Genomic DNA, 14,333 nt, shown 5'->3' on the forward strand with positions numbered 1-14,333 from the left:
GCCAAACCCCCTGGTTCTGTAGAGCCAGTCCCCACATCACACCTTCTACCTAAGTATAAAGTGGTGGGTTATACAGTATATGGATAGCGATGTGCAGAGAGTGAGATATCAGAGCGTGAGACGTCAGAGAGTGAGACGTTGGTCACGGTGACTAAGGATCAGATTCACGCCAGGTCTGGCGGGTGGAAGGGAAGGATTATGGGTATTAGGGACACCTGGGGGACTTCTATGCTTAGGGTTAGAAGCGTATCTAATACTTGTGTTGTGCAGACTTAATACTCCATGAAGCGATTTCACAGACGAGGCAAGGTATGAGACAGCAGGTCTTCCTCTAGAGCGGTAATGCGAGAACATCCAGGATGAAGCTGGTTTTAATCCAAGATCAAGACGTTGGATCTGGACGTGGCACCCTGTGTAAGATACCGATGGACTAATCTGACATTTGTGTGTGAGTGTCTTTAACGTTGAAATCGATGTAGGGAATTATTTCAATTGTTTTCACCACTGGTCAAAGTGATTCTGTTTTAACGACCCACATACTGGCCTTTGCAGTTGTATAGCCGACCTAAATTAATTGGCGTGTGACAGTTCTATGTCATTTGTAGGTACTGTGACTCTACTGTCTTCAACCTCCACTGTACAGAACACAACACATGTGTAATAGAGTCTAGCTGCTCAAGAAATATGAGAATCAGTGTTAAAGCTTAGTGCGAAAAGTATCTGCTTCTTCCGATCGAAGCAACATTCCTTTCGTGAACTTGACACTTTTTTTTTATTATCAGTCTGAGAATTAGAGAAGACACAATTAAGAACCCCAGCTGTATTCCTAGCCAGCGCAAAAGCCCTGTCTATATACAACCGCAACCCTGATATCACCCCTGTGACCTCGTGTGTGCCTCAGTATTCAATTTAGGGATTAATTCGTCACCCATCTGGGTCCTCATTAGGGGAGGAGGGGTCTGGGCTGCTCTCTGAAACACTGGGGACAGACATGTCCTCCCACCCCGCACCCTAACCCTCCAAATTCCAAATCTCCACCCATCGTCCCCCAAACCGTGACCCCAGCCCCTGAAAGGTCATGAGAGAGTTGCGGTTTTGTGGGGGTAGATGGGGTTGGAGGGCGTTGAGGACAGCTTCTGTTCAGTCGCCATTGCACCTCCATTCCCGCCCCCCAGACCTCCAGATTTCCTCTATTGTCTCCATTAGACTTGGACGTGAACTTCATGGTCTACATTGTGGACCCTGGTGCAACGGTGCCGTAGCCCCCCAAGAGTGTGAAAGGGAAGGTTTTGGAGCTCATGGGCAAACACTAGTAAATCCCCTCATCGGCTGAGTCCTCTCGCTCTCTATGTGTCCTTTATGGCAGTGTGCAAGCGTATATATTTGTGAAGTAATGGTTGTGAGTGTGTTGCAGAATCCTTAATCAACGGGCCCCTATACTATCAGCTCTGTCTAACCATGGGAACCCCAACATGAAGGGGACAAGTCAGATTTAGGATTAAACTGAGCCACTAAACATCTTCATCTGTGTCTCTTTGTTCCTGCTGTCTCCTTTTGCTGGTTCCTAGTGCTGTCTCTTAGTGCTGTCTCCTAGTGCTGACTCCTAGTGCTGTCTCCTAGTGCTGACTCCTAGTGCTGACTCCTAGTGCTGTCTCCTAGTGCTGACTCCTAGTGCTGTCTCCTAGTGCTGACTCCTAGTGCTGTCTCCTAGTGCTGTCTCCTAGTGCTGTCTCCTAGTGCGTCTCCTAGTGCTGACTCCTAGTGCTGTCTCCTAGTGCTGACTCCTAGTGCTGTCTCCTAGTGCTGTCTCCTAGTGCTGACTCCTAGTGCTGACTCCTAGTGCTGACTCCTAGTGCTGACTCCTAGTGCTGTCTCCTAGTGCTGACTGCTAGTGCTGTCTCCTAGTGCTGACTCCTAGTGATGTCTCCTAGTGCTGACTCCTAGTGCTGACTCCTAGTGCTGACTCCTAGTGCTGACTCCTATTGCTGTCTCCTAGTGCTGACTCCTAGTGCTGTCTGCTAGTGCTGTCTCCTAGTGCTGTCTCCTAGTGCTGACAGCTAGTGCTGTCTCCCAGTGCTGTCTCCTAGTGCTGTCTGCTAGTGCTGTCTCCTATTGCTGTCTCCTATTGCTGTCTCCTAGTGATGTCTGCTAGTGCTGTCTGCTAGTGCTGTCTCCTAGTGCTGTCTCCTAGTGATGTCTGCTAGTGCTGTCTCCTAGTGATGTCTGCTAGTGCTGACTCCTAGTGGTGTCTGCTAGTGATGTCTGCTAGTGCTGTCTGCTAGTGATGTCTGCTAGTGCTGACTCCTAGTGGTGTCTGCTAGTGCTATCTGCTAGTGCTGTCTCCTAGTGCTGGTTGGCTGTGGGCTGCAGCTTGTGGAGACAGATCCATGGAACTGTGAAGCTCTATTGGGCCAAAGACATTAAATGCTGTATTGGCACCATGCTCAAAAGGCAGTTTTTTACTGGACTTAGGGTAGCCTACAACGTTAATGTGTAGATAGATACTGTTGGCATCACCAGAGTCCCAGCCTTGCATTTACTAGATTGCAATTGTTAACACACACATATTGCCTTAAAGGTTTCTTTAAAGCAATGCATGCATAATAATTAAAATAAGCTAACATGGCCAAGCTCATGATGATGTGCTGAAAAACCAATATATAGGTAACGTTATATCTAAACGTCAACGTTCAATGCCTCCTGTTTGGGAACGTTATATCTAAACTTCAATGCCTTCTGTTTGGGAACGTTATATCTAAACCTCAATGCCTTCTGTTTGGGAACGTTATATCTAAACCTCAATGCCTTCTGTTTGGGAACGTTATATCTAAACCTCAATGCCTACTGTTTGGGAACGTTATATCTAAACTTCAATGCCTGCTGTTTGGGAACGTTGTTCTTCCTCCTGATTCTCCTTCACTCCCACCACATCAGCATCAATAATTAGAGTGGGAAAAGGCCACGGCAGGAAGAAGGGTTTAGCTGAGCCAGTATCTGAAGGTTGTGAGGCAGAGGACCGACTTGTGCCAGAGATCAGGACGTGGGACTAGTGGGTAGCGTAAGGAAGAGGGGCGGGGGTTCTTTGTGGGTTCCCAGACGGGGCGTCCCATGGCTGAGCCCATTGTCCCCCTAATAGGAGTTAAACTCCCCCCACGCCTATTCACCAAATCTCCTCCTCTACCTCTTTATTGGCGGTGCGCACGGCACGCTCGTTTTAGCGCTCGGCCGTCCTCGCCAGCAGTTTGTGCGCAACATAGCTCCCTGACGTATTGTTTCATGATGCCATTAATTGGACCGAGCCAATTTGGACAACTGGCGGAAACGCGAGAGGCATTTCCGATTGACCTAATTAACACATACAAGCGTTTCCTCACACACCCATGGGTGTGTTCCTGGGTGGGGTGCGGATGCATTGTAATGGTCATTAACTACAGGAGGTGGCACAGAGCCAATGTGGGTAATGTTGGGCAACAGGAGAGGCAATTAAAGACGTTGTAGAATAATGGACTGATTCAATCGAACTTATTGTTGCAATTAATTACTGAGCGTTCACCTCAGGTCAGGCTTTCTCTGGTCTGAGAAGGTTTCAGAGAGATTACACTCCAATTATTCATAGAACAGCTTCTCCTTTTCGAGATGACCATCACTGTAGTGCAAATGTGGGCTACATCTACACACACTAGAGGACTTTTGACAGGCGCAACCATCATTGGTATTTGTTTATTTTTATTATTGGTAAACACCCTCCTTCAAAATGTTACTTTTTTTATAGGGTTTTTACTAGCCGGGCAGTCCGGTAGAGAGGGCGGGACAGGGAGGAATGGGAGACAGAGCAGGGGAAGACATTTGGCAAAGAACGCAGAGTCCGGGAATCGAACCCGGGTCGGCCGTGTTGCGACGCAGCGCATTACGTGGTTCGCCACTCGGGCTCCACTGTAAATGACCTCCTTATGGCAACGTTGTTGACTTTTGGTACCTATTGGACCCGGCTGGCTCTTAAGGTCCCTGGAGCATGAGCTCTGAACTCGGACCATCAGCTTTTACAATTGATGCCCAACACTTGGAATTACCTCCAACTCACTCTAAAGTTGGAGGTTCTTCCAACATTTGCAGAATTTAAGAGCGTGATTTCTGTGATTTCCACAGTGATCCCTGTGTGTCAACTTGTTTTAAATGTTCCTTTTTATTGTGTTATGTGACTTTGTTTGTTTGTTTGTGTTTTCTGTTTATTGTAAAACTTGTTGCTGCTGTAAATGAGGGAAACCTCAGCTTCCTAACAAGTTGAAATAAGTTGTCTGACAGAACCAACCCAATACACAGTTCATATCAACGAGTGAGACATTATGAACCAATACATACTTATGATGGAACCACAATACCACATCTATGTTATTTCATTCATTTTAAATGTTGCACAGTACAATCTGAAAGTGATTATCTATATCACTGGACTCAATGAAATATAGGGGGTTAACCTAATCCCACAGTCTCTTAACCCATCTGTACTATAATCCCACAGTCTCTTAACCTATCTGTACTCTAATACCACAGTCTTAACCTATCTGTACTCTAATACAACAGTCTCTTAACCCATCTGTACTCTAATACCACAGTCTCTTCACCCATCTGTACTCTAATACCACAATCTTTTAACCCATCTGTACTATAATCCCACAGTCTCTTAACCTATCTGTACTCTAATACCACAGTCTTTTAACCCATCTGTACTATAATCCCACAGTCTCTTAACCTATCTGTACTCTAATACAACAGTCTCTTAACCCATCTGTACTCTAATACCACAGTCTCTTCACCCATCTGTACTCTAATACCACAGTCTTTTAACCTATCTGTACTCTAATACCACAGTATCTTAACCTATCTGTACTCTAATACCACAGTCTCTTAACCTATCTGTACTCTAATACCACAGTTTGAACCTATCTGTACTCTAATACCACAGTTTGAACCTATCTGTACTCTAATACCACAGTTTGAACCTATCTGTACTCTAATACCACAGTTTGAACCTATCTGTACTCTAATACCACGGTCTCTTAACCTATCTGTACTCTAATACCACGATCTCTTAACCTATCTGTACTCTAATACCACGATCTCTTAACCTATCTGTACTCTAATACCACGGTATCTTAACCTATCTGTACTCTAATAGCACAGTTTGAACCTATCTGTACTCTAATACCACAGTCTCTTTATCTGTATTCTAATACTACAGTTTGAACCTATCTGTATTCTAATACCAAAGTCCCTATCTGTAGGCCTACTCTAATACAACAGTCTCTTAACCTATCTGTATTCTAATACCAGTCTCTTAACCTATCTGTACTCTAATACCACAGTTTTAACCTATCTGTACTTTAATACCACAGTTTTAACCTATCTGTACTCTAATACCACAGTCCCTATCTGCACTATAATACCACAGTTTCTTAACCGATCTGTACTCTAATACCACAGTTTTAACCTATCTGTATTCTAATACCACAGTTTTAACCTATCTGTACTCTAATACCACAGTTTTAACCTATCTGTACTCTAATACCACAGTTTTAACCTATCTGTACTCTAATACCACAGTCCCTATCTGTACTCTAATACCACAGTTCCTATCTGTACTTTAATACCACAGTTTTAACCTATCTGTACTCTAATACAACAGTCAACCTATCTGTACTCTAATACAACAGTCTCTTAACCTATCTGTACTCTAATACCACAGTCTCTTAACCTATCTGTACTCTAATACCACAATCTCTTAACCTATCTGTACTCTAATACCACAATCTCTTAACCTATCTGTACTCTAATACCACGGTCTCTTAACCTATCTGTACTCTAATAGCACAGTTTGAACCTATCTGTACTCTAATACCACGGTCTCTTAACCTATCTGTACTCTAATACCACAGTTTGAACCTATCTGTACTCTAATACCACAGTTTGAACCTATCTGTACTCTAATACCACAGTCTCTTTTATCTGTATTCTAATACCACAGTTTGAACCTATCTGTATTCTAATACCAAAGTCCCTATCTGTAGGCCTACTCTAATACAACAGTCTCTTAACCTATCTGTATTCTAATACCAGTCTCTTAACCTATCTGTACTCTAATACCACAGTTTAACTTTTAACCTATCTGTACTCTAATACCACAGTTTTAACCTATCTGTACTCTAATACCACGGTCTCTTAACCTATCTGTACTCTAATACCACAGTCCCTATCTGTACTCTAATACAACAGTCTCTTAACCTATCTGTACTCTAATACCACAGTCTTAACCTATCTGTACTCTAATACCACAGTCTCTTAACCAGGCATGCGTTCTTCATGGGACGGGGGTGCACTAAGTGCAAGCCCAGATAAGTACTCGCTATTTGCATATCAATAGCGCCGGTCGTATTTAACACACCTGACGACCGGCGCTATTGATATGCAAATAGCGAGTGCAATCCCAGTTGATTTCAGGAACACACCACTGCTCTTAACCTATCTGTACTCTAATACCACAGTCTTAACCTATCTATACTCTAATACCACAGTCTTAACCTATCTGTACTCTAATACCACAGTCTCTTAACCCATCTGTACTCTAATACAACAGTCTCTTAACCTATCTGTACTCTAATACCACAGTCTTTTAACCTATCTGTACTCTAATACCACAGTCTCTTAACCTATCTGTACTCTAATACAACAGTCTCTTAACCTATCTGTACTCTAATACCACAGTCTTTTAACCTATCTGTACTCTAATACCACGGTCTCTTAACCTATCTGTACTCTAATACCACGGTCTCTTAACCTATCTGTACTCTAATACCACGGTCTCTTAACCTATCTGTACTCTAATACCACAGTTTGAACCTATCTGTACTCTAATACCACAATCTCTTAACCTATCTGTACTCTAATACCACGGTCTCTTAACCTATCTGTACTCTAATAGCACAGTTTGAACCTATCTGTACTCTAATACCACAGTTTGAACCTATCTGTACTATAATACCACAGTCTCTTTATCTGTATTCTAATACCACAGTTTGAACCTATCTGTATTCTAATACCAAAGTCCCTATCTGTAGGCCCACTCTAATACAACAGTCTCTTAACCTATCTGTATTCTAATACCAGTCTCTTAACCTATCTGTACTCTAATACCACAGTTTTAACCTATCTGTACTCTAATACCACAGTTTTAACCTATCTGTACTCTAATACCACAGTTTTAACCTATCTGTACTCTAATACCACAGTTTTAACCTATCTGTACTCTAATACCACAGTCCCTATCTGTACTCCAATACCACAGTTTTAACCTATCTGTACTCTAATACCACAGTCCCTATCTGTACTCTAATACAACAGTCTCTTAACCGATCTGTACTCTAATACCACAGTTTTAACCTATCTGTACTCTAATACCACAGTCCCTATCTGTACTCCAATACCACAGTTTTAACCTATCTGTACTCTAATACCACAGTCCCTATCTGTACTCTAATACAACAGTCTCTTAACCGATCTGTACTCTAATACCACAGTTTTAACCTATCTGTACTCTAATACCACAGTCCCTATCTGTACTCCAATACCACAGTTTTAACCTATCTGTACTCTAATACCACAGTCCCTATCTGTACTCTAATACAACAGTCTCTTAACCGATCTGTATTCTAATACCACAGTTTTAACCTATCTGTACTCTAATACCACAGTCCCTATCTGTACTCTAATACCACAGTTTTAACCTATCTGTACTCTAATACCACAGTCCCTATCTGTACTCTAATACCACAGTCCCTATCTCTACTCTAATACCACAGTTTTAACCTATCTGCCACCTGCATAAGTATTCACTTCAGGTGGTGAAGCAGGGGGTATTTAACTTGGGAGTGAGTTTACACCAATGGGCTACTATTGCATGGGTTTCAACGTCATTACACATGCGATACAAGAAGATTACCAAGCACTCGTAAGAGACTTTTCTCCTTGGCCCAACCACCATCAGTCAACTGGGCTGCAGAGAACTAACTGACCAACTCCAATGGGTTTCTGTTGAACAAATGGATTTGGCCACAGGAGGACCGGTGTTTGTGACAAGGGAACCTTGAGAACGTGGTCTAAATCTCATCTCTCATAGCGGGACGGGGCCCTCACTCTAATTCTCTCATTGTAGACTTTTGGGATTAACACCCTGAGTTGGAGGGATGTCTCGTTGGGATTACAAGTCTATTGAGTATGTATGAGTGAACGTGCATGTGTGTGTGTGTGTGTGTGTGTGTGTGTGTGTGTGTGTGTGTGTGTACTTTTAAAATTTAGCTCAATCTGATTAGTGATATTATTTATAATCAGAGACAGAAACCACTGACTTTCTTGTTCTATGTAATGTCTGTTAAATGGTAAAATGTTAAATAGTGCATTTATATAGTAGGCTACTTTTAGCCAAAGCGCTTTACAATTTGTTCCTCACATTCACCCATTCACTCAGACATTCACATATGACAGCGGAGACAACCATGCAAGGTGCCAACCTGCTCATCGGGAACAATTAGGGGTTATGTGTCTTGCTCAAGGACACTTCAACATGCTGCCCGAGAGATCGGGAATTGAACCGGGAACCATCCTATTACCAGACGACTGCTCGCCCCCGACAGTGGATGTTATGTCAATTTTATTGTAATACTTTCACTAAAAGTTATAGAACATAATATTTTAAATACAATTCTACATATTCTAATTTCAAAAACACTTTGGAAAGATCCACAGAGGAAATTTGCGGTTTCATTTATGTGGATTTTAAGCTATTGAAATCACAGGAAATACCAGTTGATCACAGTTGTTAATTGTAAGAGTTTTTATATTCATTATATCATAAAAAATGTATATTCATTATATCATAACATTTTTTATATTCATTATATCATAAGAGTTGTTATATTCATTATATCATAAGAGTTGTTATATTTATTATATCGTAGTTGTTATTTCATTACATCATAAGAGTTGTTATATTCATTACATCATAAGAGTTTATATTTATTATATCATAATAGTTGTTATATTCATTATATCATAAGAGTTGCTATATTCATTACATCGTAAGAGTTATTATATGTATTATATCATAATAGTTGTTTAATTCATTATATCATAAGATTTGTTACGATATAAGATAAGATATGCCTTTATTGATCCCCTTGGGGAATATTCATTAGATCATAAAAGTTGTTATATTCATTATATCGTAAAAGTTGTTATATTCATTATATCGTAAAAGTTGTTACATTCATTATATCATAAGAGTTGTTATATTCATTATATCTTAAGAGTTGTTATATTCATTATATAATATTCATTATATCTTAAGAGTTGTTATATTTATTATATTACAAGAGTTGTCATATTCATTATATGTAAAGGTCCATTCCTTTAAATGATAGACTTTGACATTTTGGGCTCATTGGACAAAAACTATTGAGATATAATAAATGTTTACCAGTTAACCAGTCAAAAACGCCACAAATCAAGTAACTTTGTTTTGATTCCTGGTGTGTTATATGTGTTTCCTGGTATTGGATTTTAGTATTGTGGAAATTCTCAGATATCTATATTCTATTTTAGATCGATATATTATAATACCATATCAGTGCAACCCTTAAAAAAGGACCCATGACAGTTATCAAGATTTGTGATCACCTGAGCTCCTATTACCTTCATGTAACAAACATAGCCTATGTGTGTGAGAAAGAATGAATTAAATGTAATGTTTTTTTCGACAGCTGGAGTTGGATTATGAACCACCCCACCCCCACACACATACACAACGAGGTGTTAATCAGGGGCCACAGATATAAGGTCTGTCTGGTGTAGTGTTATGTATATGAGGGTTGTGTGGACGGGGGAGGGGTCATGGGGTCAATTAGTTGTATGCCCCTCAGGGACCAGGGTGACTGTCTGGTCCAAGTGTCTGACCATGACCATGGTCCAGCTGATCACTGTCTTATCCTGACTAACTCTCTTCCAGAATCAGGACATCAATGGCCATCTGCATCGAATCACTATTATAATATATAACCAATACACTATGAATGATCCTGAATTTACAACAACAAAAAAGTCTGTAATAGAGTTTCTGCCAATAGAAATATGGCTGAGTGGAAGATCACTGATCAATGAATGCAGCCAGTCAGTACTAGTTGCTATTATCCCCAAATAAAGCAGTCAGTATAACTATATAGCTGCTATTAACCCAAAATAAAGCAGTCACTATATAGTTTTACATAAGTATAGCTGCTATTATGAATTGGGGGACCCTGGTGTAAACAAGACGAAAGTCTTTCTCTCTGCATCCCCTTAACAATTGTGTGTATTGAGCCGTATTGTATATCCATTCTACAATCTGTAGAGCCATATGAAATCCGCGATCACGGAATCGCGGACGGAATCGCGGAATTGAGCAATAAAAATGGAATTACCTGTTAAACGTGGAATATTGCAGAATTTGCCATAATTTGGACTGTAATTCCGTTTTCGGGATAACGGTGGAACGTTTGGTGCAAAGCAAACATGACCGGGACGCTAAAGCGTGTTACACCGCGCGCGTCACTTCCACACTGCTTCACAACAACACAGCAATGTCCAAGGCAAGCGTGTAGCTGCTCCGGTATTAACAGCATCCAAAAAGCTACGAAATACCACACTAAACCCTAAATTCAGAGCAGAGCAGTATCCGAATGATTTTTATGCCTCCGGCGATAAGTTGTTTTGTAAATATTGTCAACATACTGTGATTGGACCCGCAAAAATACGTGCGATGATCATTTGGTCTCGAAAGGGCATGTCAAAAACAAGGGGAAACACCGTGCTTCCCAAAACACTATAGATGGAAATGATAGCTTCTAGAAGTTCTAGCTAAATCTGGTGCACCCATCCATTTGTTTAATGCAAACGATTGTCATTATACACTGCCCTTTATAATCTAAATAAACTTAAATAGCTATGAAACGTTACAGTACATAGGACTATAGATGGAAATGATAGCTTCTTGCTAAATCTGGTGCACTCATCCATTTGTTTAATGCAAACGATTGTCATTATACACTGCCCTTTATAATCTAAATAAACTTAAATAGCTATGAAACGTTACAGTACATAGGACTATAGATGGAAATTATAGCTTCTTGCTAAATCTGGTGCACTCATCCATTTGTTTAATGCAAACGATTGTCATTATACACTGCCCTTTACAATCTAAATAAACTTAAATAGCTATGAAACGTTACAGTACATAGGACTATAGATGGAAATGATAGCTTCTTGCTAAATCTAGTGCACCCATCCATTTGTTTAATGCAAACGATTGTCATTATACACCGTCCTTTATAATCGAAATAAACTAAACTAAAGGTGCCTAAATTATGCATTACTATATTTCATCACAATATAATAGATATAGCTAGGTTACTGACGTTGTCATTGTGATAATGTCAGTAGTAGCTAGCTGTATCTATTGTTTACACTTGAAATATGTATTTTTATTTTGTCACAATATTAATTGAAAAATATTGTGTAAAATTTAACTGTGTTTCTGAGTTGCAGCACTTAAAAACATTAAAAAAGACTGTTATATCTTATTGAATTGTGGACATTTATTCATTCCCACTTATTAGACACAATTTCTGATGGTAAAATGAGCGTAAAAAGCAAAATACAGAATTCTGCAATATTAAAACGGAAAAAACGGAATTTGGGAAAAAATAAAATGGAATTTGGAAAATAATAAAACGGATTTCATATGGCTCTACAATCTGTTAATAACGTTTTAACACCAAATAAAACAGTCAGTGTATATTTGTATATATATAGAAGATGACATTAACCCCAAATAAAGCAGTCATATAACCAGCTGATATTAACCCCAACTATATGTGTATAGCTGTTATTAACCACAAATAAAGCAGTCAGTATTTAACTAAAGTTGTGGGGCCCGCCCGTCCCATGAGTGGAGACTTGTATGCATATTTGCGCCCGTCTTCACCTAACTATATGATCTACCCGCACCATTACACAACACACAGGAGCATTGAAGTGGCCAACATGTTTCCTCATTAACCAAAATAATAATAATGATAAGAAAACGAGAAATTATAGTAAAGCAGCAACGAGTAGGATTTACGCGTCGTGCCGCGCAGCGCGCGCTGGCATCCTGCAACAACGTGTATCATGACCATTTCTTTCAGGGACACACTGACACAGTGTAACATACTGTAAACCAGGGGTAACAGACAACAGAGGAAACATGCACGTATACATACACATTTCACATCAACAAAGCCATACTTGTAATGGGTCTGATTGACTTAGTATTCGGTACAGTTGTCTTCTTATTTGGTACATCTCTCTACGGAATTCAATCAGCAGCCATGTCTCGCCTTCACACCAGAACACATTAGGCTACAAGCTACCAAGTCTAACAGTTATTACAAATCTGACACTGATAACAAATCTATCAGCGAACCTCCGAATATATGTTCGCCCTCTTTATTGGCTTATTTAATTATTTCAACGAACGTTCACTTAGGTTCGGAAATCGGAATTAATAAACGTTTACATTTGCAAACAAACACAATCACAAGGTTGCTATTGTAAAAGACAGTCAGACGGGATCACATTGAGTGCATATCAGAATCATAGAAATTGTAGACTATATGATCAGGTTGAAGACCACTTTTCAAAGATACTTTATAGCCTGATATCAAACACAACCTGCGTAAATTAGTAGCTTATAGGTTCTTATAGACTAGTAATAACAAGATACCTCATAATAACAATATTATGGTAGCGACTGCATTGAGGAAACCCCTTCAACTAAATTAAGTTTCATTAAGTCTATATACCTGATATAGCGGCTTCTAGCTAACCATAGAAATATAATTAAATATAATTTTACCCGAACAGATGACCACCGACAGGATCAGCTGGGTAATTCTCGTCCGATTCATAGTTTTGGTTGTAATCCGTTTTCGCTTCAGGTGTTACAGCAATTATTTTAATTATTTTTTAAATGAGATTCATTTGCTTCGCTGAATTCCAGTATAGGCTTATAATAAAAAATTAAAAAAAAGTTGAGATATTAAGCTATTTCAAACAGAAATCCAGCAAAATGTCAAGAAAACATCCTTCCGTGTCACAATGTCATTTGAACGCCTGCAGCTTGTGGACTCGTTCAGGGCTGATTTGGGAATGAAGGTCCAGCTTCAGATCGTCCCTTCGCTGGGAACATGAGGTATTGTTGTTGTCCCTGCTCGCGTTATCGGTCAACGAATGGACACTGATTCGACGAGACTGGTCCGGCGGGGGCGGGGGCTGGTGCTATGGGTACGAGCCAATATGACAAGCGGGTGTCCGTCTAGAGGGCGGGGTCTACCTGAGTCACAATAATGTCCACTTCAAATGGACTGCATCCAAAGCGCGTTACAACGCATGCCTCTGCCTCACATTCACACACGGACGGCGGAGGCGACCATGCAAGATGCGCAGCCTACCCGCTCATCGGGAGCTGTTAGCTGTTAAGTGTTTTGCTCAAGGACACTTCTACAAGCTGCCGGAAGAAGCAGGTGTTCTGCGAAATTCTACTACCTGCTGAATTCTGCCATATAGAACATATCTATGAATTCTGCTGCCAGCGCTCCTGCACTTGCGCACGCATGCGCATGACCCACAATCGTTCACTTACAATATTCTGCCACCTTGCTGACGAACGTCTTGTTGAGTCTTGTTGATATACAATATCTTAAACATATGTTTTTCATTGCACCCTTTGAACTGTATACGCATGTAAATATTTGCATGTAATTGGCTTTGCAGCCGAATGTATTTGTAGATGATAAAATGTCGGTACACCTGTTGGAATTCCGAGTGAACTATAGGGTGACGTCACCCAGCTGTCCAAAGATATATTATAGGCGATTCGCGCTACGGCAGCAGTTCTCAGCAGAGTAGTAGAACCGGGAACCTTCTGATTACCAGAGACCGCTCTTTTGACTAAATAAAACGTGAAGGACTAATAGAATGTCGCTATATGGCTAACGCTAACCTGCTCCAATGTACAGTTTCTACGTCAAATGTTTTCTGGACTCTTTTTGTATCACAAACAGTACTGTATTTGCAAATCTGGTATGTCATAAATGTATAGATACTGTCTATCTGTATGTCATATATGTTATGATGAATTGAAAATGGGGGACCCTGATGTAAACAAGACGAAAGTCTTTCTCTGGTCTGCATCGCCTTAACAATTGTAT

At 40.4% G+C, this 14,333-nt stretch overlaps 1 protein-coding gene across 1 annotated transcript in view; it reads right to left on the reverse strand.

Moving 5' to 3' along the window:
• The window catches only part of LOC311246449 (immunoglobulin superfamily DCC subclass member 3), a gene marked incomplete at both ends in the record, with an annotated part of 123,457 nt that extends 110,426 nt beyond the window's left edge, over positions 1–13,031 (reverse strand). The window contains 1 exon segment of the mRNA XM_084336603.1: positions 12,980–13,031. Coding sequence (XP_084192729.1) covers positions 12,980–13,031 — 52 coding nt within the window.
• Between the last annotated feature and the right edge of the window lie 1,302 nt (positions 13,032–14,333).

Source organism: Notolepis coatsorum (assembly GCF_963971535.1).
Source record: "Notolepis coatsorum genome assembly, chromosome: 19".
NCBI classification, from domain to species: Eukaryota; Metazoa; Chordata; class Actinopteri; order Aulopiformes; family Paralepididae; genus Notolepis; species Notolepis coatsorum.